This window comes from Anarhichas minor, unplaced genomic scaffold (genome assembly GCF_050575085.1).
Source record: "Anarhichas minor isolate MPS153535 unplaced genomic scaffold, ASM5057508v1 ptg000004l, whole genome shotgun sequence".
In the NCBI taxonomy this organism is placed as follows: Eukaryota; Metazoa; Chordata; class Actinopteri; order Perciformes; family Anarhichadidae; genus Anarhichas; species Anarhichas minor.
This window is the reverse complement of record NW_027466450.1, coordinates 15,094,023-15,118,112: the sequence shown is the minus strand read 5'-3', so window position 1 is coordinate 15,118,112 and position 24,090 is coordinate 15,094,023. Positions and strand designations below refer to the sequence as shown.

The 24,090-nt window shown below is 39.4% G+C and overlaps 7 protein-coding genes across 8 annotated transcripts; 5 read left to right on the top strand and 2 right to left on the bottom strand.

Moving 5' to 3' along the window:
- The first annotated feature begins 952 nt into the window (after nucleotides 1-952).
- On the top strand, nucleotides 953-9,173 carry LOC142970557 (gamma-crystallin M3-like). Its single transcript, XM_076110873.1, has 3 exons — nucleotides 953-967; nucleotides 8,436-8,675; nucleotides 8,898-9,173. The coding sequence occupies exons 1-3, from the start codon at nucleotides 953-955 to the stop codon at nucleotides 9,171-9,173; spliced, it is 531 nt and encodes a 176-aa protein (XP_075966988.1).
- LOC142971116 (gamma-crystallin S-1-like) lies at nucleotides 2,058-2,926 on the bottom strand. The gene is made up of 3 exons (XM_076111745.1): nucleotides 2,902-2,926; nucleotides 2,418-2,692; nucleotides 2,058-2,330 (listed from the first exon to the last, which is right to left on the bottom strand). The coding sequence occupies exons 1-3, from the start codon at nucleotides 2,924-2,926 to the stop codon at nucleotides 2,058-2,060; spliced, it is 573 nt and encodes a 190-aa protein (XP_075967860.1).
- On the bottom strand, nucleotides 5,259-6,467 carry LOC142970564 (gamma-crystallin M2-like). Of its 2 annotated transcripts, none has more exons than XM_076110885.1 (3): nucleotides 6,459-6,467; nucleotides 6,024-6,266; nucleotides 5,259-5,534 (listed from the first exon to the last, which is right to left on the bottom strand). In XM_076110885.1, the coding sequence occupies exons 1-3, from the start codon at nucleotides 6,465-6,467 to the stop codon at nucleotides 5,259-5,261; spliced, it is 528 nt and encodes a 175-aa protein (XP_075967000.1). The 2 variants fall into 2 exon arrangements, with proteins under 2 accessions (XP_075967000.1, XP_075967008.1); XM_076110893.1 differs by having other exon boundaries at nucleotides 5,259-5,522.
- A 2,408-nt stretch (nucleotides 9,174-11,581) lies between the features above and the next one.
- On the top strand, nucleotides 11,582-12,319 carry LOC142970578 (gamma-crystallin M3-like). The gene is made up of 3 exons (XM_076110906.1): nucleotides 11,582-11,599; nucleotides 11,686-11,934; nucleotides 12,038-12,319. Exons 1-3 carry the CDS (start codon nucleotides 11,591-11,593, stop codon nucleotides 12,317-12,319), a joined length of 540 nt encoding a protein of 179 aa, XP_075967021.1. The 5' UTR covers nucleotides 11,582-11,590.
- A 3,349-nt stretch (nucleotides 12,320-15,668) lies between these two features.
- Nucleotides 15,669-16,440, top strand: LOC142970548 (gamma-crystallin M3-like). Its single transcript, XM_076110861.1, has 3 exons — nucleotides 15,669-15,683; nucleotides 15,819-16,061; nucleotides 16,162-16,440. Exons 1-3 carry the CDS (start codon nucleotides 15,669-15,671, stop codon nucleotides 16,438-16,440), a joined length of 537 nt encoding a protein of 178 aa, XP_075966976.1.
- Nucleotides 16,441-19,223: 2,783 nt separating this feature from the next.
- Nucleotides 19,224-19,993, top strand: LOC142970542 (gamma-crystallin M3-like). The gene is made up of 3 exons (XM_076110847.1): nucleotides 19,224-19,241; nucleotides 19,369-19,611; nucleotides 19,718-19,993. Exons 1-3 carry the CDS (start codon nucleotides 19,233-19,235, stop codon nucleotides 19,991-19,993), a joined length of 528 nt encoding a protein of 175 aa, XP_075966962.1. The 5' UTR covers nucleotides 19,224-19,232.
- A 2,666-nt stretch (nucleotides 19,994-22,659) lies between these two features.
- Nucleotides 22,660-23,407, top strand: LOC142970535 (gamma-crystallin M3-like). Its single transcript, XM_076110834.1, has 3 exons — nucleotides 22,660-22,674; nucleotides 22,776-23,018; nucleotides 23,119-23,407. Exons 1-3 carry the CDS (start codon nucleotides 22,660-22,662, stop codon nucleotides 23,389-23,391), a joined length of 531 nt encoding a protein of 176 aa, XP_075966949.1. The 3' UTR covers nucleotides 23,392-23,407.
- The last annotated feature ends 683 nt before the right edge of the window (nucleotides 23,408-24,090 follow it).

Below are 24,090 nucleotides of genomic sequence, written 5' to 3'. Positions count from 1 at the left end.
ACCTCCAAACATCCTCCACAAGAGGGTGCACACTGGCTCCCTGTGATGTGTGTCCCCCCTCTGAATCTGCCTCACTTTTTTTCCTCCCCTATCACCCACTAAAAGCATCATGTGTTGCAGTAAACAAAGAGGCTTTAGGGGTGAATAACTGCAGCTGGGGGGGGGACATGCTGGCTGGACTCCCTTTGTGCCATCGGGGGTCACGGCGTTGTTCCAGTGAGCCAAGCGTCAGCACTAACAGCAGCTGGCGAGCTCCAGGCTCTTACTGGCAAATCTCACTGAGTCATCAGCAAACGGCACCTCTTTGTCCGCAGGTTTAGCTGAGCTCTGTGACCTCTCTCCTGCATCAGCTGAGAGTCACAGGACCGTCTGGACTGAGGCTCGGGCCACACCACAGTGGCATAAAGACTACGTGCACCTGCATTTGTGACACCTTTTATTGTGGAAATCTTGGCGTTACCTGTATTCATCATATTTATGGAACCGTCAAATATTCAAACACTACTCACCAACAAAGAGCCCTTTTTTCTGCCTACATTTATGCTCTTTGTTTGAATTGAATTCAACTAAACATCTTGTTAATGTGTCTCATCCATGTTTACATAACTGTGTTGTTTATTATGGCAATTCCCAAACAGCTGCTAATTTTGTGCCACTGGGAAGGATCTCTTAAAGCAATGAATATGAACATATTTACTCTAGAAATATGATTCTGTTAGCAGCAACAAATAGGAACATACTGCTAGTAACGTATTATGTTACAAGGATATAACGTCACGCTACAGAAACAGGGAAATTATGTCATACTTGACTGATCATATTTTACATTTTTTCTGCTTGGAAGTTTCTGTCTTCAGAAAACACGATCTGGAAGAGGAGAGCGGGTGTTCAGTGGATATTCTAAACTTATATATGATCTACTGGACTTAAATTTGGTGTAAATGCACAGCTCATGACGACACAGTCTGTGTAAAAACTCAATTAACTGGAGGAATTTCAGGCACAACTTGAGGGTGAAGGAATGAAGCCGTGCGGTGGAGTTTTGACTTCTTGTAACAAATCAAATAATGCAGACTGTTGGTCACAGATTTATCTGCTAGTCTGCCTACTTTTCCCACGATTTATTGATCTAATTAAATTGTCTCTTCTGCAGCTGATACTGAGGATGATGCAGTAGAGTCGTCCCTCCACCACGGCTCATTATTCTGTATTTATATCAGCCATCAAAAAGCATGATTCATCACTAAAAATGGACGATTGATTAATCCACAAAAAATGTATCAACAACTATTTTGAGAAATATATTTTTTCAACCACATTATGATATTTGATATCCAGCTTCTGAAACGTGAGGATTTGCTGCATTTTCTTGTCTGACATCATAGTATTCTTTGGGTTTTGGATTGTTGGTCAAAAGAAGCAAAGACGTAACTTAGCACAAGGATTTTCTGATGTTTTATAGGTCAAACGAATAATTGGCAGATGTGTCAATAATACAAAATAATTATTAGTTGCAGCCCTATAAACAAGTAGTATATATACATCTCTCCATTGCTCTTGCTGTGGCAGGAATCCTTTAGCTTTTTGAAGATTTGTTACACTTATAATTGTAATAATATACCCAAACCAGTACTGCCTTTGTGTATTGATGTGTTGTAGGCGAGATATAACTGTGTTCAATTCATTACAACATAATTTTCTCCCTGGAAGGGCAATTGTTCAGATCTCACTAAAGCATAAAAGACCTTGTGTTTCTACTTAAAGTTAGTTAGTTATATCATTTGAGACCAGAAATGTTACAGGCGTTTATCTTTAATATTTATATAAATTAAGGGGTTAACTAAATATTTGAAACACCTCTCTGTGTAACCCGATTCAGTTCCACAGCATCACAAACTACATTCTCCAAAATGGCCATAAAGCCGACTCAACACCCCATTTAAACAGTACATGTACACAATAAACTGATCTGCATATGAACACCAACAAACATAAGGGTCAAATAAATTTATTGCAATGCATAACATCACATTACAAGATACTTTAACTGGTTTCATTTACAGCTCTACGATTATTCTGATGGAGCCCACAGTGGATTTCAGAGCTCCCCACTGTGAGTGGTGTCGGTACTCCCCTTTCTCCAGCAGGTACTGGCGACCACAGAAGTTGGGATGTTCGAAGAAGATCCAGGAGCCCTTCAGGACCTTGCAGGACTGGACTTCCTGTCCGAGCCATTTCTCCTGGATGTACTTTGCGTTTTCTGTCAACTCCAAAGATTGACCGACAAAGTTTGGCCTGTCGAACAGCCTCAGCTTGTACTCCTCTTTGGCCTGAAACCAAAAACAGCCAAAGAAATGATTCACGAGGAAGAAAGTGTGTTTAGATGTTCTTGTTTTTTTGTTTGTTATGGCACTTACGTTCCTGATGATCCTGCAGGATCTGACACAGTCATTGAAGCCCATCCAGCGGCGGTAGTCATTGTACTCCCCAGGACCGATGACATACTGGTAGCCGGTGTAGTTGTTGCGCTCGTACAGAACCCACCAGCCCCCCTCTACCTTGACCGAGTTGCATCGGTGGATGAAGCCCTGCAGGTCAGCCGAGTCCCCTTTGCAGTCGTAGGACTTTCCCCGGAAGTCCCGGTCCTCGTAAAACACAATCTGGAAAGAACAGACAGGATTATAGACCGCATCTGGGTTCCAACGTGTTTGTCATTGACTATGTGACTTGCACCAAATTCAGAAAATGATTAGCTCCTGCGACTACAACCACACATTTACATTGCTGGCCTTACATTCGCCATCTGTAGCTCTTAGAAACACCAGATGCTGTAACAAACGCAGTGCTCTTTATACATGGCAGAGACAATACTACCAAGTGCATGGTTAGCAGTGCATGTACCGGTTATTACAATCCAAATATCCATCTAGAGTCTGCCCATTGTTCTGACACACTGAATTGCCTTTCCACACACAATGGTTGTTTAGCAGTGCCAAGTATCTGAACCTCGGTCTCTGCTCGATCTAAACTGATCCGGACCGCTGCAATAAATGTTTTTTTCAATTTTATGTAAAGCTTTAATGTAAGCTATGAACTTTGAGGTGCTATACAAATAAAGTTTATCATTATTATCCTTTTTTTTATATAATTATCTGGTCAAAATATGCAACATTATTACTCAGAAGTGATAGAATTATGAGGAAAAATCCACAGTTCATTAACATAACGATATTAAACTGCAGTGGTGAAACCTGCAGACGCTGGTAACATAAACTAATTAGGTTTTATTTAACGTATTGGAACAAAAATAAATGTTGTAAATGAAGAATTAAACAAAAGAACCCAAAACAATACAGTATAAATGTGTTTTGTGTAGTGTAGCATGTGCTTGTGACAGAACTTGTGTTTTGTACTATTTTATTTAAAAATATATTTAGCATGACTGCATGATGATGATTGATTAAGCGCATAAAATGTACATCTGAAACCTATTTCTGCTATTGTGGAGGGTTGAATCTCCCCCACCGAGAGAAGGCCGGAGAGCACGCTCCACTGTTATTTTACAGTAGAGTTGCTTCTTAATAAATCTACCATAAACTGGTTTACAATTAAAAGTATTTAATCCTACTGAAGCTAATACAATTACAGAATGAAGTACACTACTAACAAAATATATAATAATATGATCCGCGCGGAAAAGCTATTCACTCGCGACTCAGCCTGAAAACACAGATGCTTCCACGCTGAGAGCCGAGTAAGAAGAGAGTGAATTCCTTTCCAGCACTTCCTCTTACAGTTTGAAATCCCCTCCCTTTTGTCCATCTTAATTCCTATTGGCTAATTTCGGTTGCCTCCTCCTGGCGTCAGGCTTCCGAAAACCCTCGCGCGGGCACAACCTGCAAATGTCTGTCTAGAAGTCTGACTTTCCCTTGGCTATTCTTCACAGTTTAATACATTCAATGACTGTCTTTTATGGCTTAACACTTCTATGGTAAACATTCTATATAAAGATTAGGATTTGCAACTTTTGGCAAAAACCTTCACAAGTTTCACAAGCAAATATTAAGGTGCTACAATTCTACTAAGATACACTTCTAACTACAAATTCTAAAACACTTCTAATTATGAATCTTCTAATTATGTATTCCAACATACTTCTAATTATGATTTCTTAATTATGAATCATTAAACACTTCTATTATAATTTCTTAAAACACACTTCTAAACCCCAAATTTCCTACACTATTGATATACTTTAGTAGATGAGCATTTACATAAACACAATAAACACCATCTAGGGTTAAAAAATATTTAAGTTTTAAGTTTTAAAATCGCTGGGACAAATTCATAAAGTGATTTATCCTTGAATATTTGTACTGTAATAAATGCAAAACCACTTGTTTGGGCGACCAAAAATATGCCAACAATATGTTTATAGTATTCCTTAAGAATTAAAGTAAATAGTTAAAATAGTCAAATTACATATAATAAGCAAGTAAACAATGATCAGATTATTGAGTATAGGTCATTTTTATTATATTATATGTAAAATTTGCAACAATGTGTTTAACTAATACAGATATAAGACATACTACACGTTTCTGTTGTGGATGAACAATAACTTGAAACATATTTTTGACCTGAATTATGACATTGTGAAGTACTCTGAATCAGGATCTGTGCAGAAATGTTTGTGGCTCACAGGCAATATGTTGACGTGAAAATGTCTACCAACGTCTAATGTTTTGGAAAGTTTTCTTATTGCATAATATATGTTCCTGCCGATGTTAAGTATGATCTGACACCAATCTGTCTTGGGATGTAGACTGTGTTGAACAGTACTGGTGGACACGAGAATACGAGACTCAAGGCTGTTGAGGTGTCATGTAACGTAACACGAAAGAACACAGATGTCACCGTTTTGTGTAATAAATACTTTTATTAATTTGAGTGCAACACTCAGGGTTCTGGGGAGAAGCAAAGAAGCAAATGTTCAAATTGGAGATGCAGGTGGGAGACTGGAGAGTTCTAGAATCTTCTGGAACTCTAAATTTCATGAGGGATCTAGAACTAACTCAAAATTCCAGAACTTCAGTGGCTTTAGAACTCTGGAAGTATTTGGAATTTTGGTTTCGGGCTTTGGAATCTTGTGAGGGTCCTAGAATTCAATGTTCTGGAGCTAGATTTTCTTAATGCTTCTAGAACTTTGGTGTCTTTAGCAATCACATAACTCTTTTAGGGGCATGGTCACTGCTGTTCTAGAACTCTGTGATCCTGCGGAAGGATCCCACAGCAGGGGAGGTGGCGCCCCAGTCTGTGTAGTTGTGGTACTCGCCACGTTCCAGGAAGTACTGGTGTCCGTGGTAGTTGGGCTGCTCGTAGAGGACCCACGCACCATCCGTGACCACAGAGGAGTGGACTTCCTGGAACTTGAAGGCCTCGTAAACCGACGCGCAATCCTCAGTGCACTCTGCCGCCTGACCTGCGAAATCCTTCTTTTCGTAGAACCTGATCTTCCAGGACTTTCCATATACCTTGAAAGAGTTAGTGAAGTAGAGTTGGGGAAATCACGTTAGTGTTTAGTATCTCAATCATTTGACCTATCTCTGTGTCCTCATTCACTTGGCTCACACCTACAAATAGGTTTCTTGGCTGTTTTCCTAGTTTCCTCAAATAATTGAAGTGGAAAGCACCCTGCTGCCAAATCATGAGCCTTTTATCTCTCCTTTTTCTCTGTTGGCCTTTGACTGATTACTGCTTGGTTGGTGCACTCTGTGGTATTTGACTGCAGCTGGGTACTCTCCTGCAAAACATTAACCCACAAATGTTTGAAAATCAAGTTGTGTCCTTGATTTTACGTAAACTACTACCCATTTCAACTCAATCTACTGCTGTATGTGGTAAATGTATCCCTGCTTAATAAAACTGATGCATAAGCAATATTATTACCTGAATAGGACAATCGATACTAAATGATGACTTTCAAAGCTGTAACCTGTTTGTTATCTACTTGTTGAGCTTACATTTTTGATAGAGCGACATGACTTGATGCTGTCATTGAATCCCATCCACTGTTGGGGATCACGGTATTCCCCGGTGCTCAGGATGTACTGGTTGCCAGTGTAGTTGGGACGCTCGTACAGCACCCAGCAGCCACTCTCCACCTTTATGGAGTTGCAACGGCCGAAGTAGGAGCGCAGGTCGGGACAGTCGGTGCTGCACTCATGGCGTCGGCCTTCGAACTTCTTATCCTCAAAGAATGCAATCTGGATGGAAGGAAACGGACCGATCCTGGTAAACTATCATCCCAGCATTGTAAGAAATGCAACAATGGCATATTGTTGTGCCTGGCTGCCATTTAAATGACAACAAACCTGACAAAAATCAGCTTACGTGCACTACATAGTTACTGCCTGAAAGATCTTGAAAACCTTTAGAAAGCAGCATTTGCTCCTTACCTTCCCCATTGTTGATGATATTGCTTGCCTGCCACCCAACTGCAGCTGTGTTGTGGTTTATATCGAAATGCAGAATGTGCAGACGAGGGGAAACTATTGTCATCTAAATTAGCTTGATTTGCATATCAGCAAAACGGTTTGGTCAAGTTTGATTTCCCTTTGTCCACATGTGATGGCCTCATATCAAACTACTTATTAAGGCCAACAGCCATCCTAATGATGCTTGTGTGTATTGTTTCCATTGCGTTCATTGTTATTTGGTCAAAATCAGAAGACTTTTTTTTATGGGATGGGAAATTATTTGGTCGATTGTTGTCATTTTGCCTTCTTGCAGGATGAGATTATATCGTCATGACGGCAAAGCAGTCTTTCATTCTTGGACGACGGTTGGCGGTAGTAAACCGTGAAACCGTCTTATCTTCTTATTCCATTATTACACACTTAAGCGTCTTGTGACCAGTTGGTTAAATAAGTAGTTGATTGTCATGCGAAATTCTGCATTCTTAAAACAGATTGAACATAATGAAACATTTCATTAAACCCAACACCCTTTTCCACTCCAACAGTGACTTTTTTTAAAGGACACAAGTTGAATCCCATCTGAAGCTGCAGTGTCGTCTCCTCAAATGTTAACTCGCAGCAGCGAAAGCTCAGGTGTAACTAACAACATTAACGATGGCGTCGTTAGGCGGATTGCAGCCATGTATTGATATCATAAATGACATCTGTGTTGGAAATGTCCAAACGTCTGCAGTGAGAAGGTTTTATTTAAGAGCTGAATAAAGCCGATGTTTTATTTTTGTTTTACTGCCGCAGCAGAAGACAACAGGATGCAGAGTAAGAGAAGAAGTCCTGATTTGAACCTGGGATGTTGTGGTTTAATGAACCATGACCTCATTAAGCCTTTTGTTGTTGCATTATACAGTAATGGCGCCATTTGCAAAAAAAATAACTTAAGGCTTCACAGGATTTGCTGGATATTATGATCTGAAGAAAGATCTAAATAAGCAGTTTGTAAGCAGTTTTTGGTTAGTAATGAAAAGAAAACATTGAATTGCATTTAGGTACAATGCATGTTGGCTCACCGTCACACTGTGACGGCTTACTGGGACACCTGATCAGAATAGAACCATCGTTCACGTTTATTAGTAACACCTGTGGTTTTCCTGCTTTGGCAAGTCAAAATGTAATTTACTCATACCAACCTTTGTAAGCTGTTCTATATACTGAGTCTTTCTAAATATATCATTTGTAGACCAGTAGAGCTAGATGTATTCAATCACTATGGTTTTCATGTCCTACTGGCATTAAAATAAACAAACACAGATATCACTGAGATGAAATAATTACTTTTCTTGGCATCCAGGTAAGAGTTAATATTAAGGGACCTTAAAATAAACTCATAGCCATTTGAAATGTGTCATCCAGACATCCACGGTCTGAACTACTGCCACATTCAAACGAAGCATGACAAATCCATTCAGACAGACTGTACAAACTCCTTTTTTTTTCTCGTCACTCTAATCTTCCCCAGTCTGAGAAATGTCTAAACTGCAGCTCAGTTCTTGTCCCTCCTCTCCTGCCTTGTGTCTTCCACCCATTTCCCTCTCCCTTTGTCCTGGATCAGGATGGCACAAATGAAATTAACAGCGATCGCAGAGCTGCTTATTCATCAGCTTCCAGATCATTTGAATGACAAAACCCTGTTACGGCACGTATAAAGTATAAAAGCCGCCTGGTATAAAAGCCACAGGTTGTTGGACAGATTCTCACGAACACAGATCATCAAACATGGGCAAGGTTTGTAGGGAGTAGACCAGAAAACAAGCACTTTTCGGTTTAGGAGGAATGTAAACAAGTGGGGAAAGATAATAGAGGACATGAAATAATCTAAGTTTACTGAAGTAAAAAAAAATGTCAAAAGAGACAAATTCAGGCCTATTCCAAATCAGTTTGTTCTGTTTTTCTTTTCCACAGATCATCTTCTACGAGGAGAAGAACTTCCAGGGTCGCTCCTATGAGTGCATGAGCGACTGCTCCGACATGACCTCCTACCTGAGCAAGTGCACCTCCTGCAGGGTGGAGAGCGGCTGCTTCGTGATCTACGACCGCCCCAACTACACGGGGAGCCAGTACTTCCTCAAGAGGGGAGAGTACTCCGACTACATGACTTTTGGCATGAGTGACTCCATCCGATCCTGCCATTTGATTCCTCAGGTATCGAAGGATTTTGAAAAAGATAAACTAGTAATCTTTCTAAGTAACATTATATTGATTCAAAATAGTCAAATAAGTTGTTATATGTATTTATTTTCCTGCTGTGCTGCTGAAATGTTGGTTAGAATGTAGTAATGTTTACATGAACAGCAGCAAAACTGCAATCTAAATTCATTCGGAGTCCTACGCTGACCCCGTCCTCCTCTTTGTGCTCATCCACAGCACAGAGGCTCTTACAGGATGAAGATCTACGAGAGGGAGAGCTTCCAGGGCCAGAGTCACGAGCTGATGGACGACTGCGACAACATCCAGGACCGCTACCGCATGAACGACTGCCAGTCCTGCAACGTGATGGACGGCCACTGGCTGATGTATGAGCAGCCCCAGTACAGAGGCAAGCAGATGTACATGAGGCCCGGAGAGTACAAGAGCTTGAGAGACGTGGGATTCAGCGGCATGAGGCTCAGCTCCGTCAGGCGTATAATGGATTCCTGTTGAAGCAGAGAAAAATAAATGTGTTGAATAAAACGAAAGAGGAATCAAACGTCATCGTGTTGTCTTGTGTGAAATAGAAGGTGTGTGTTTGAGGGTGAAATCTGCATAACTGACCTTTAAAGTAAGCTAGTGCATCATATTCATCCAGCTTAGTCACATTCTGACGGTATTAAATATACTCCAAATTACACACCTGCTAAATAGCATGCCATATATACAGGAAATATAAAGATACATATTGTTTTATGAGGATTTATACAAATCAAATCGTTTAGTTCACAATACATGCTGTCATTGTTTCACGAAACAAAAATCTTCTTACTCATGATCATAAATCTTTTCATATTGTATTTTCATACACTAAAAAACTCAAGTCACATGTCCGCTATTAAAACTTTCACGCCATGCAATTTGATGTAAATATTATAAATGAAATGTGTTTTTTAATCAATTAAAAACACACACACAGTGCACAAACTGTACATGCAACTACTGTCTGTGCTGTACTGAACTATGCAGTCACGCTGCTCTGTTTCTAGACACAAAAAACACTCTTAAAGGGGACCTCCACCAATTTACAGTTCAGTTTATTACTCAGCCTGTGAAAACTGTTGTGCTCTCTCCTCTGTGGCCCTGAAAATAACCCCTCATTGGTTCGGGATTAGGGGTGGGACCCTTTCTTATAACCCGCTTCTTGTGAGACCTCTACTTTAAAAAAAAGTACATTACTAAATAGTAAATTGCTGGACTGCACCTTTAAGACGGGGTTTCATAATCTGTGAATATACTTCGACACTTATATGTAGTTTTATAAATTTAGTTCAGGAACGGGACCACGCCCAGAACACGGCTCATTTCCCCGGCACAAGTATTTAAGCTCAAATGAACCCGTTCACTTCCTCTTCGACTCCGTTCTCTCATCCCTCCCCCCCACCCCTTTTTTTGTGTTTCTTTTCTCTCTCTTGCAGAATTACAGGAACGACAGGGGACTCTGCACTGCCAGAGATTCCTGAGACCCCTTCCTCTCCCTGTCTTACAATCATCTCATTATGCAATAAACCTCTAAACTCATACTGTTATTGGCGTGGTCCTTCTTAGTGAATTCTTTCTCAATGTTGTTGCTACAATCATCATGTTTGGCGTGTAATAGTGTGCAGTACCTTTTTATTGATTTATTTAGTTTTTATTCTTCATTGTGCGCACAATATTTGTTCATAATAAATTTAGCATTCTGGAAAGTCACGTTATAGAATCCACAACGTGTAATATTTTAACTCTAGTCGTCCAAACATTGTCTTAAAAAGTCTTAAAAACATTGGACCTCAGATTTTTGTTTAGCTACTTATAAAAGCTAATCATCAGTTCTTGTACTTATGTACTTAAGTCTCTTCTTTTCTTTCTGCCTGTGGTGATGTCACCCATAATATTACATTTTATCAACAATATTTAATGACCGTCACTGCTTACAACAAACAACACACACACATTCAGACTGCATCACGTTATCATGTCCAATACTTTAAGTATAGATTTAAAAATCATAGTGTAAACATACATATTACATGCTGATTCCTTCAAAATATTAGCTTCAATGTTGTCGGATAAAATGTGCCATCCTACAGAGAGGGTATGTGTTAACACTTGTGAGTTAATATTTTACTGGTGTATTATTTAAAATAACCGTTAAATAATAGAAAGCATAATACTACAGTGTAAAAACACAAGTAAAAGTCCTGCATTGTCAATTTGACTTAAGCAAAAGTATGTAAGTATGATGAGGAAATTTTAAAAGTAAAAGTATTACTTTCATTTTTATAAAAGCGGAGTTACAAGGTGCTTTACAGCTGTTGAGAAAATATAGAACCATAAAACAGTTGATTGTTATACAATCATACATTATATCATTGAATCATTATAACTGATGTGTTCATGTGTATGTAGCATTGTTCTGTTGTATCTGATTGAAGTGAAGCTAATAAACTCATTTATACACTTATTGTTGTTTCATTAATAAAAATGTATCATACTTTATGGTAAAAAAATACATTTCCCTCTGAAATGTAATGGAGCCGAAGTCTAAATTAGCAAAAAATTGAAATACACAAGTTTGTACTTTACACTACTGTCCTCACAGACCCAACAACACACAAAGAGTCCGAGCTGATATGTTTGCTGCTGTCACCTGTACTCCACAGGAGAGCCCCTGCAGTTGGCACTGCACCAGATGCATACAGTCTAGAATAATAACCATTTACAGAGTCATTTAACAAACATCGTAGCCCCTGTATGCTACGCTGCTGAGTAAGATATTCAAAACAATGGCTCCATAGATCATTTAGCTATCATGACGGGTATAAAAGTGACACCGAGTTTGGCTGTGCAAAGTACCCGTGCAATCAGGGATAGGACTGAACACCAAAATGGGCAAAGTAAGAGTTAATTTTTACACATGGGCTGATACATATTTTTAACATAGCATTTAACATAGTTTTAAAATGTGCCGTTTGTCTTTCAGATCATCTTCTACGAGGACAAGAACTTCCAGGGTCGCTCCTATGAGACCAGCAGCGACTGCGCTGAGCTGACTTCTTATCTGAGCCGCTGCAACTCCTGCAGGGTGGAGAGCGGCTGCTTCATGGTCTACGAACGTCCAAACTACATGGGCCACCAGATGCTGGCGAGGAGGGGAGAGTACCCCGACAACCAGCGCCTGATGGGAATGACCATGAGTGACTGCATCCGTTCCAGCCGCATGATCCCCACGGTATGAAGCTCTGCGTTGAACAATGAGGTTGAAGATGGAAATCAACTTTCCAAAATAGCACAAAGTGATCTTTTGTATCTCTCTCTCATGTGTCATTTTACAGCACAGAGGTCCATTCAGGATGAGGATCTACGAGAGGGAGAACTTCAGAGGCCAGATGAATGAGGTGATGGACGACTGCGACTCCATCCAGGATCGCCTCCGCATGTCCGACTGCCAGTCTGCCAACGTGATGGACGGCCACTGGCTGATGTACGAGCAGCCCCAGTACAGAGGCAGGATGCTCTACCTGAGGCCCGGCGAGTACAGGAGCATGAGAGACATGGGAACGGGTCCCATGGACATGAGGATCGGATCCATGCGGCGTATCATGGACTCCTGTTAAAGAACAGAATGGGCTCGAGACGTGAAATTGTAATCAACTAAATATTAACACAGATTTACTATTATTATTGAGTTAAGGGAGGAAATTTGGGCACAAAATTTGATTAAAAAATTGCATGAATTATTAACTGTTCTGGTACGTCACAGGACAGTTTGGGCTGTAGTGAATGCTGCTATTTTAATAACTGTATCCCACAGCCGGGTCTTCAGAGACTTCTTCTACCTATGAAATGTGTTATGTCATATATGATGCTTGTGACATTAAAAATGAATTTCAAAGGATGAAATTGGAAGCTGTTTGACTCTGCATGATGTTCTACACGTGTCCTGAAATCAATGCAATAGATACATGACAAAATATGGTTTATTTCAAAATTAGAGAACAAAAAGAAATACGGCAAGTGGTGTTCTACCAGCATTTCACTATTTCGTCTTAAAGAGTTGAAATCACATGATCACTTGTAGTATAAACTAGAACATTCCGCAGCAAATTTTGACAGTGTGGCTGCTACTGCCCGAAGAAGTCGCAATATATATATACCGTATATACACGCCGATATTACCAATAGTAACTAAGCATGTATTTTCAAGGTACACCACATTCTCTGTGTTTCACTGAGAGAGAGATGTAGAGAATACAATGGTTGTATTGCCTTGTTTAATTACCATTGCAACAGGAAATTAATCAATGAATGACTGAAAGAATGTTTTTTTAAATGTATTATCAATGTATCATACATAACTACACCCAACCCACTTACAAGTAACCACATATTCATACAAGGAAGGACCAGAGTGCAGTGTACACATTTTAATAGAAAAAAAATACAAAAACAACTAAGCTAATTCTGAGCTTAATGTTAACATACAGTTACTCCAAGGGGCTTTTATTTTGAAAGGGTGGGACTGGTTGGGCGAGAGAGGGGGAGAGGAGACATAATCATAATGTTTGACACACATACACAGAGGTTATTAAATGACAGGAGGTCTAACAATGTCTTTGACTGAATATCTCCAAGTCATGTGTGTGTGTGTGTGTGTAGAAAGAGAGAGAGACGGACAGACAGACAGCGTGTACGTTACAGTAAACAGTGATTTTGAACAAAACCCCTGCCTCCTTTTAACAAAAAGCAGGAGACTGAGTGACAAAATATGGGTATCATGAGAGAGATAAGACTCTGCCGAACGCGGTGATGTGGTTTTTAATTGTTGTGGTGTTAATAATGTGAGCTCTAGAGCAATATACAAAACTGGTACCGTCTGCTTTCTTTGAGAAATGAGTGGTGAGATTTAACATGGAGTCTAATGGAGCAGTTGGTTGGAGTTCATGTCGCTCTGCGGCTCTTTGAGCCAAATGTGTAAGTCCGTTGGATTCCATAGACACTTTACTGCGACCAGCACAACATTTCCAAGCTTTTTGGCCAAAAATGGTGTATAAAGAGTAAAAATTGTGGGATCTGGAGCAATTTGTTTGGAAACATCACAGAATATTTTCCTGCTCCGCTCCACTCTGACAGTTATGTCCTCACTCTAGCGCTGAACATTCCGTGCAATACACACCCATTATAAAATCTGAAACGGACCCAAAATTTTCCTGAAACTTAATCTGTGACTTAATGAAAACTTTGCTAGCCATCAAAATGTCTATTTGGCTCAATGAAGTGCAGCGTTTTGTCTACGTTTTAAACTTTGAATTATGTTTCTACGTTAAAGTATGGCTTGTCAATATGGGCCCAAAGGTAAGTGTTTTTTTAGCTCTCTTCACGCCGAAAGGACAACGGTCATGTTAGGTAACGATGTTAATTTGTGGCATTGCAAGTGTACATATGGTCTTTTTTATTTCATATACTTTCAATTATTGTTTTACTTTTTTCTATTCATCTGTACTTATTTCTGTATATATGCTGCTGCGATACTCACATTTACCTCTCTGGGAATCAATAAATGATTATATCTTGTTTTTACTGACATCATGTTGTTGTCTCATTTGCTGCTGTAACACTGCGGACTTCCCACTGTGAGGCTAATAAAGGATTATCTTATCTTAAAGGCTTATCTTATCTTATTGTCATATTTCCTTTGCTGTTCCACAGCTAAAGAGCCCACAGCAAATAATCCTCACCCACCAGTCCATATTTGATTTATGATCGCAAGTGTCAACTATTGACATCAAACATATGTTCTACTACAGTGGTTCTTAACCTTTTTTCAGTGATGTACCTCCTGTGAAATATTTTTTCAGCCAAGTACCCCCTAACCAGCGCAAAGCTTTTTTGGTTGAAAAAAAGATCATCAGTGTCTGATTTATTAAACTGTCAACACTGAAGATTGCATTGTTTAGGATAATGACATTGAATAGCCTACTGAATATACGATTCAGTTTATGAACTTACACTTAAATTGTATTGAATATTTATTAAATAACTATTTTTCAAGGATTTTTGAATGGATGCTAATTTTAAATATATTTTTAAAAAACCTCACGTACCCCCTGGAGTGCCTTCACGTACCCCCAGGGGTACACGTACCCCCATTTGAGAACCACTGTTCTACTATGTGTCAGACTAAGTTGCCAATAGCTGGTTCAAAGTTGGTAAAATATCTAGATTTAGCTCTAAAGTTCTAAATGACAAAAAGGTATCATTTTCAAAATGACCCATCGTATAAATGTTTCATAACTGTTATCTGATCTGCCACATTTAAAGTTAATGATCACAACCATAAAAGTCCTGTCTCTATAAACCATAACTTGTGTGTTTTTATGATACATTATACCACTATAAAAGGAAAAGGGAACTGGTTAGTCACAGTGCTGTATGCGAGGCAACATAATACAAGTTTTATATATATATAACATATTATATATAACTAGATATATCCACTGTATGTCACCATATATGCTCTTATTCAGAAGTTAAATCATCATAAACCGAATAATTATATAACATTCAACTCGCTTTTATTATCTGATATATTTAATAAAATGTATATTGAATTGTATTCATGAGAAAATACTTCCAATCATTTGGCAAGTAAAATACGTTGAGTACACTGTGAAATATAGAGCTGGGTGTCATAATACAGTTGGAAGCTTCTCTTTATATGTCAGACAACAATACTGCACGTGTACAGTACACGCATTTCCACCAGAGTGGTATCGTGCTGGATAATAACCCTTTAGCATCCTGACTGCTCAGTAGGCTTCTATGGCATGTTGCTGGCTCAGGGGTTTACACAATAGAGCCCGACATACTTTTTTTCACATTGAGCAAGTATAAAAGTAACGGTTAGCACCGACAGGAGAACACAGCAGCCACAGCTCAGTCCTGAGGACCAACCCAAAATTAATCATGACCATGGGCAAGGTAGGTATTTAGGAAAGATCCACCCATTACAAAACAATCACTTCAATCTCTATTTACTCATTATTGCAGAGTCATTATAAAAGCCTCTCGGAGCTCCCTGAAAATGGTGCTAATGAAGCATTGGTGTGCTTTCAGATCATCTTCTACGAGGACAAGAACTTCCAGGGTCGCCAGTATGAGACCAGCAGCGATTGCCCTGAGCTGACCTCCTACCTGAGCAGGTGTCACTCCTGCAGGGTGGAGAGCGGCTGCTTCATGGTCTACGACCGCCCCAACTACATGGGGAGCCAGCACTTCATGAGGAGGGGCGAGTACGCCGACTACATGAGCATGATGGGCATGAGGGACTGCATCAAGTCTTGCCGTACCATCCCCATGGTACAGAAGGGTTTTCATTCTCTAGATTATAAAACCTCCAGATATCTTGCAATGTTTTTTTGCTGATCTTTTATTTTACCCTTAAATGTTTTCTCTACAGCACAGAGGATCCTACAAGATGAAGATCTACGAGAGGGAGAACTTCGGAGGTCAGAGTCACGAGCTGATGGAGGACTGCGACAACATCCAGGACCGCTACCGCATGTCCGACTGCATGTCCTGCAACGTGACGGACGGCCACTGGCTGATGTACGAGCAGCCCCACTACAGAGGCAAGCAGATGTACATGAGGCCCGGAGAGTACAAGAGCTTCAAGGACATGGGCATGAGCGGCATGAGGTTCATGAGCATGAGGCGCATCACTGATTCCTGCAACTAAATGTTCACTAAATTCCATCAAATAAAATCTTTCTACTCTGCTATCCAGACTTGTTTCACTGGTTGTTTTGAGAACCGGGCAGTAAAAGAGGGGATGTCAACGGGAAGAGATGGGCATCAATGGGTGTCAATGATCATGAGGCACATCCCTATATGTGGCAAACCTTCATACATATAAGACCTGCATAACAATGGAAAATAAAGATTATATTTCTACAATTGCTTTCACGAGTCTTGTTATTAAATATTGCACATTTGCAATTTGATGGTATTCAATTCAAATGTATTTCGTTTTGCTTCAAATTCCCTCACAGATAATATTTGCATTTAGATGACAATTAATCCTATAGTGAATAGTGTCTTCCAGAAAATGTAGAGGCAAGTGCTTAGTCCATTCTAGCAGGTTAATAGGATCACATCATATCCCATGTCAACCTTTATATTGGCTATAACTGCTGTCTTATGAGAAAATGGTTTAGCAGAAGCTGGGTGATCTACTAACTTCATAATGCATTGTCAGTTTACTCGGTATTGGCAGGAATACTTACAGTTATATAATATCTGCTGTGGAATTATCGCCGTTTGGACTCCAAACATAGACCAGACATTCATAACAAAAAGCCATGTAAACCATTGACTTGCATTATAGGAATAGCAGGATGTTTTTTGAGGTTGAGCAACACTTGGGCCAAAAGGTCAGGATACAGTATCTCAGCCTCGGCTGCAACAAGGGCGGCATTTCACCCTTTGCGGGTGCGGTTCCTTTTTGTCCTATTTGTGCGGCCGCAAAATCCACACAATCATTTTGTGAATCCTTGCCAGACAGTTTAAGAAGAGACAAAAGCAAATTTCCAGGGCTTTAGAGGAACTAGAATCAGGCAGAGTCTACAGGTGGAGGCTGGGGTGAAGGTGGGGTTGATTAAATTATGCTTTCTGTGAGTAGTTAGTTGCTAAGATCTCTGATACTTATTTTAGTTTACAAATCTTTATTTCTTGACTTATGCATGGTTGAGTGTTGTTAGTTCATTAAAAACTGGCTGTGGTTGAGCTGATGTTCAGTTTCATTGTTCTGGGCAGCAGTATATGAAGCCAGTAAAGTCTTTTTAAATGACAACTCCTCACACAATAAATTATGCCTTTACTTACATGTTTGTAGTTTGACTATCTGAAAATGAACAGTAATAACTTGAGAAATGGTTATGCTCAACTTAGCAAAAGCTGAAAAGAAACCAAAAAGTAATGAGACAGAAAATGAATTATAGACACGATCTACAAGATGAAAACTAATCCAAAAATGAAGCTGCGTTTTGTGGCTAGCTGTTCGTATAAATGACCCTACCTATAGTACATCAGTCATGCCTAGTTAAAAAAAACTCTATGTGTGGAAATATTATGTTTGAATCATGCTAGTATGAGTCAGAGGTCCAATATTTGTGAAAGTTGAACAGAAGTCGCTGTCCCATATGTGTTCATGGTGTGGAGGGGTGAAGTGTTGCCCGTCAAGTGGTCACATCAACACTGAGAGTTCAGTTCTAACATAATTTCAATTACTTCTTTCTGCTGTGGAAGGAAACGTTCAAAGAATTATCAATTAGCGAATTTTCGCCTCCCGTTTATCTCCATTCTATGCGAGCGTATGGGCGAAGATAAAAATTTGCTTCCGGTGGCAAAGCGAATTTGCCCCTTCGCAACAGGTAAGAGTTCAACTTTGGTGAACTTTGACTCGCAACTTTACAGCCTCAATCTATAGCAAAGACGTGTGTGTGCTTAAATCCCGCTTGGCACAAAAAGAGTAGCCTCAGCAGGAGATGGTCCTAATGGCCCCGATGAAATGATAGGAAGATCTCCAGGATTTCAGCTTTGAACAGACCACCGTAATAATAATAAAAAGGGTGCATTGGATATACATGCAGAATAATGAGCATGTCGAGTGAGTGTAGCAGCACATTTTCAGCTGTCTGCCTAAACTGGTTACATGTCAGGGTCAAAGCGGGTGCCTCAGAAATGTCATTGTGACTTACCCAATAAAAATTGTATTATCTAATGGTTCCGTATTTAACTCAATTTCATAGTATTCTCTAATAAATAAATACATATGTGTGTATTAAGATATTGAGAATATTAGGTATTTCGGATTAGTTTTTCAAGTTCTTTATTCACTATGCAAATAAATCCAGTGATAATAATCCCATAACCACAATCATGTCACTCTAAATAATTTTTTCTCAAATCATTTTACTTTGCCATCACCAGCTGAAGGGCAGCGTGTGATATTAGATCATAGTTTATATTACCAGCCTTCAGGGTCGACTATCATGACTTCAGAAGATGATAAAAAAGATGCCCGTCAGGATTTAGTTTTAGGACCCCTTTTGTCCGCTGAATGTTTAGCTGATGTAAAATGTAAACTTGTTGGCTTCTAATGTTTTAGGGGAATCAAAAAGTGAGATCAAGCCACAGTTGAAGTAATTTTGTCTTTTGACTAGACTATTAAGAGAATTCCAGCAACACATTTTAAACTGTACATTTTCAAACGCCTAAACCATTTTTGAAAGAAATATGCTCTATTCTTGCAAAAGGAAAATTCTGTTTAGAGGTTGTGACCCTGTTGGTATATTGGCAAGCACGTCAAAACTATAGGCATCTATAGTAGGTTGCTGGGTCAGGACTTTGAACAATGGAGAGGCACACTGTCTTTGTTTCTGGCCAGGTATAAATGTACCTTGTTCAGACAGGCAGAGTATCAGTTCAAACACCGTTCTCTGGGAGATCTAGAAAACCACCAAAATCAACATGGGCAAGGTAAGAAAATAAATAGTATTAAATAATAAAAATATGTTTGCCTACAAATATGTAAATTAAGATATATGCCATCATGTCATTATGTATTTATAACTTTTGTCTTTAAAACCCTTTAATATGTTTTCAGATCATCTTTTACGAGGAGAAGAACTTCCAGGGTCGCTCCTATGAGTGCATGAGCGACTGCTCCGACATGACCTCCTACCTGAGCAGGTGCCAGTCCTGCAGGGTGGAGAGCGGCTGCTTCATGGTCTACGACCGCACCAACTACATGGGGAACCAGTTCTTCATGAGGAGGGGCGAGTACACCGACTTCATGAGCATGATGGGCATGAGTGGTGGCATCAAGTCTTGCCGTATGATCCCCATGGTAGGTTTAAAACAGCATCCGTCATGATTCTACTTCGGGTTACAACCCCCACAAAACTTGATATTAGGATATTCATTTTTTTATTCCCTCTAAAAACAAACAACAGCACAGAGGCCAGTTCAGGATGAAGATCTACGAGAAGGAGAACTTCCAGGGCCAGAGTCACGAGCTGATGGATGACTGTGACAACATCATGGACCGTTACCGCATGAACGAGTGCCAGTCCTGCAACGTGATGGACGGCCACTGGCTGATGTACGAGCAGCCCCAGTACAGAGGCAAGCAGATGTACATGAGGCCCGGAGAGTACAGGAGCTTCAAGGACATGGGCATGAGCGGCATGAGGTTCATGAGCATGAAGCGCATCATGGACATGTGCTAGTTGTACATTTTGACTTCAATAAATGATGTAACTTTCTAAATTCTGATGTCATGGTTTTTTTATTTAATTAGTATAACTTTAGTTGGTTTGATTGATTGAAAGTCCCACTTGTGACTAGAAGGTAAACTTCGAAAATACAGCGAGACATCTTCTGGTAACGACAGAAAGACAATTTTAACAATATACACACCCAGATTAATTCAGGGAACTTATGCTTATGTACAAAATTTCCAATAAATTGTGCACAAAATTGCAGAAACATAAAAAAAGCGAATCAACTATAATTTGGTGAGGATCGTAGCATAGTGGGACTGATGAATCGAGTGCTTTGCTATCAGAATCAGGTCTCGCTTCACCACAACGATCCAGTACAACACCTGCATCAAACTACCTGTCCATATCCTGCACCACTTTACTCGTGAACAAGATCCTGAGATGCTTGATAGGAATTAGCCAAAGATCTTTGACATTCTGACACTTCCAACATAACAGCCTATATACAAAGTAGATGGAGGTGAAAGAAAGGGGAATTGATCGATGCAATGAAATTAGATCATTTGCAGAAAAATATGCCACTGCAAGGTAGCTGTACTCTAGCTTGCCAAACAATTGGGTCTACTTTTCAAAGATAATGCATTTCTACCCACACATCATGAAGTGGGTTCACACACGACAGAACAAGGTAACGCTGAAGTTACAGGAATAAGTATTAATCCTTTTTTTCCACAGAGCTAGTCATCTCCCACAACCAACAAAGATGCAATATAACGCATATGGAAGATATGTAAAATGTCAAGCTTTTCTTGTCGAGACCTGCCAAGCAATGGCCGGACGTCCAAGCTCGCCGAAGTACCAATAACCTGATTTGTGCCATGACCAATGGACTATCCAGCTGGAGGTCAACGCCGAACCTCAACTAATCATCTCCGCCTCAACCAGCTATGCAGGGCGGGTGTCGCCGAGAAATATATGAAATATATTGTTTGACAATAAAACTAATATCTCATCTCTGTGTGTCTTTTTCAATTATGCTTGCTTTGTATTTAAACAACAATATATAAGAAAGAACAAACACTCTGGTATCACACACAATTTTCCAAACACATAATCTGAGGACGCATACTGCATAATCTTCCAGTCCATGTATATCAATTCACTATTTACTTATTTTGTTTACAACTTACACAATACTTGACTTTATATAGACTTGACTTTTTATTCTATTTTATTTATATTTAAGTTAATTTTCTTTTTATTGTTGGTTGTTGGTGCTTTATATAAATATATATGCGCATACACACGCACACACACACCATGTTTTTCCACATATTCGTAGACATGATAGTGCGTAAAAATTCCGTGTATATGTTCACACACTTGGCCGATAAAGCACGTTTCTCCAGATTCTTACAAGAACATCATTTTCTGAAGCAATTTTACTCAACATGTCCAAATGATTGAGAAATGATCGAAAAGACTATTATCTGCTTGTTCCAGCTCATCATTGAAGCTGTGTTGTTGTCACAATGACTTATTCAAAACCAAATCTTTGTAAAAATCCTTTTATATGCTCGATACACTTTGTCCCACCTTCCCAGAATATTTTAGGAACTTGCATAGACGACCTGGTATATATCTACTTTCATGATGAGAGTAACTCTCTACTTAACATTAAAACATGTAATAAATTGTTTATAACAAACACACTTTAATGTAAGCAGATATAAGAGTTTACTAATGTAATTACCAACAACTGTAACTCCTCCTGTGGACACACATGTGTGGAGGCTGATGTATAAACAGATAATAGATGACGATATAATAATAGACAGTTCTATTAATAATAGTAAATAATACATTTTATTTGTATAGCGCTTTAGAAGGTACTCTAAGGCACTTTACATGGTGAAAACAGAAACAATAAAAGTGATTACAATACAAACAAAAGAGAAGACATAATAGTAAGAAACAAAAGCATACATAACTAGCATCACAGGTTAAAAGCAGATTTAAATAGATGAGTTTTAAGTGCAGTTTTGAAAGTGGCGAGTGACAATTTATAATAATATAAAATATGTCCTCATAGAAGAAGTTCTCATTGTTGACAATTACTGTATATTAATAACACTTAAACATCCTTACAGTGAAGCAAAACATATCTAATAAAAAAGCTATTAAACTCTGTAAACTGGGTAATTAACATGGTTATTTTTGTATTTATACTATATACAGTACATGGCTCTACAAACAGCTAAATTAACACTTGTTCATACAGATGTGCATTGTAGATTGCATGTCAGACTATTGTGGTCACACAAAAGGAAACTCATGTCTATAAATTGTCCACTTACCAGTCAGAGGGCCGTACAGCACGTTTCGAGTCTATTGTTTGTTATTCTGTATTGTAACGTCAAAAATGTTCATTGTATTGACTTCCCTATTGAAAAAAATCCATTCTAAAGTCTTCTAGGGGGTCCAGTCACATGGAAATGTGACAAATGCCCCTGAGCACTCTATAGGCCTCTATACCATGTTGCTTGGTCAGGGGTTTACACAATAGAGGCCACATACTCTGTGGGTTTGGTCAAGTATAAAAGTAACTGTTAAAACGGGACCGACATCAGTTTACCAGCAACAAAGTCCTCTGAACTACCAACACCACAACCATGACCATGGGCAAGGTAAGGACTTTCACCTCACCTTTTATTCTTTAATTATTATCAACTATGGCAATTTATCTTTTAGCTTAAATACCTCTTTCCTCTACGATTTCCTTTTTCAGATCATCTTTTACGAGGAGAAGAACTTCCAGGGTCGCTCCTATGAGTGCATGAGCGACTGCTCCGACATGACCTCCTACCTGAACAGGTGCCACTCCTGCAAGGTGGAGAGCGGCTGCTTCATGGTCTACGACCGCCCCAACTACATGGGGAACCAGTTCTTCATGAGGAGGGGCGAGTACGCTGACTACATGAGCATGATGGGCATGAGGGACTGCATCAGGTCTTGCCGTATGATCCCCATGGTAGGTTTAAAACAGCATCCATTATACTATGGTTCCCATACGAGTGACAACCCCCACAAATCTTGATATTAATTGTTTTTATTCACTCTAAAAAAAACAGCACAGAGGTCAGTTCAGGATGAAGATCTACGAGAGGGAGAACTTCGGTGGTCAGAGTCACGAGCTGATGGAGGACTGTGACAACATCATGGACCGTTACCGCATGAACGAGTGCCAGTCCTGCAACGTGATGGACGGCCACTGGCTGATGTACGAGCAGCCCCAGTACAGAGGCAAGCAGATGTACATGAGGCCCGGAGAGTACAAGAGCTTCAAGGACATGGGCATGAGCGGCATGAGGTTCATGAGCATGAAGCGCATCACTGACATGTAAAAACAGTTGTCTACAATATGTCTAAATATGCCAAAATAAAACTTTTTTGACAAAATATTTCTACCTGTTGCTACATTTAATATGAATTTAGTGCATGCAGCGATTACTGTGTCATCTCACTAGGGCGTTCCAGTGATTTCTAACAAACACCTGAGATATATTTAGTTTTAGTATAGTTGTTTTTTCTAATCTCTTTACATCACAAAATATCCTTTAAACGTGAGAAAGATCACAGAAAGGATATAACACGTGGTGCACGTAGTACACAGTATTTTGTTCTTAGGAAAGAAATTGACCCAACACCCTATGATTAATGACGGAAGGTATATTATTTTGAAAATAACCAGAGACTTCACCCTGTTCTCGAATAAAAAAAAAAAACAGTCATATTAATATAAATCATTGATATCATCATGGAGTATATGTATTAATGCTTTCAAGGGTAGGAATATATATCGATGTATATATGAGGATGGAGTCCAGGGGTTTTGATGACCTTTACTCTAGTGCCATTGTCTGCTCAAAACTGCACCTCACCAACACTTCATTTATGTTGTCCAGTGTATCAACTCAAAGGCTTTTGTTGACCCTGACCTTTGCTGATCTTTTCTCTGGCACCACCATCAGTCCACACAAAATACTAAAATCGAATTGTCTGACAAAGTTACTGAGCACAATTATGCAGCCCTAGAGGATGGA

What these genes read in the sequence shown, in the direction of transcription:
- LOC142970557 (XM_076110873.1), top strand. An exon ending in CCTGCCATTTGATTCCTCAG is followed by an intron (nt 8,676 to 8,897) that starts GTATCGAAGGAT and finishes GCTCATCCACAG; the next exon opens with CACAGAGGCTCTTACAGGAT.
- LOC142970564 (XM_076110885.1), bottom strand. An exon ending in CATGTCGCTCTATCAAAAAT is followed by an intron (nt 5,535 to 6,023) that starts GTAAGCTCAACA and finishes AACTCTTTCAAG; the next exon opens with GTATATGGAAAGTCCTGGAA.
- LOC142970578 (XM_076110906.1), top strand. An exon ending in CCAGCCGCATGATCCCCACG is followed by an intron (nt 11,935 to 12,037) that starts GTATGAAGCTCT and finishes GTCATTTTACAG; the next exon opens with CACAGAGGTCCATTCAGGAT.
- LOC142971116 (XM_076111745.1), bottom strand. Translation starts at nt 2,926, where the DNA reads ATGGATATTTGGATTGTAATAACCG. An exon ending in TATTTGGATTGTAATAACCG is followed by an intron (nt 2,693 to 2,901) that starts GTACATGCACTG and finishes GTTGGAACCCAG; the next exon opens with ATGCGGTCTATAATCCTGTC. An exon ending in CCTGCAGGATCATCAGGAAC is followed by an intron (nt 2,331 to 2,417) that starts GTAAGTGCCATA and finishes TTTTGGTTTCAG; the next exon opens with GCCAAAGAGGAGTACAAGCT.
- LOC142970548 (XM_076110861.1), top strand. An exon ending in CTTGCCGTACCATCCCCATG is followed by an intron (nt 16,062 to 16,161) that starts GTACAGAAGGGT and finishes TTTTCTCTACAG; the next exon opens with CACAGAGGATCCTACAAGAT.
- LOC142970542 (XM_076110847.1), top strand. An exon ending in CTTGCCGTATGATCCCCATG is followed by an intron (nt 19,612 to 19,717) that starts GTAGGTTTAAAA and finishes AACAAACAACAG; the next exon opens with CACAGAGGCCAGTTCAGGAT.
- LOC142970535 (XM_076110834.1), top strand. An exon ending in CTTGCCGTATGATCCCCATG is followed by an intron (nt 23,019 to 23,118) that starts GTAGGTTTAAAA and finishes TAAAAAAAACAG; the next exon opens with CACAGAGGTCAGTTCAGGAT.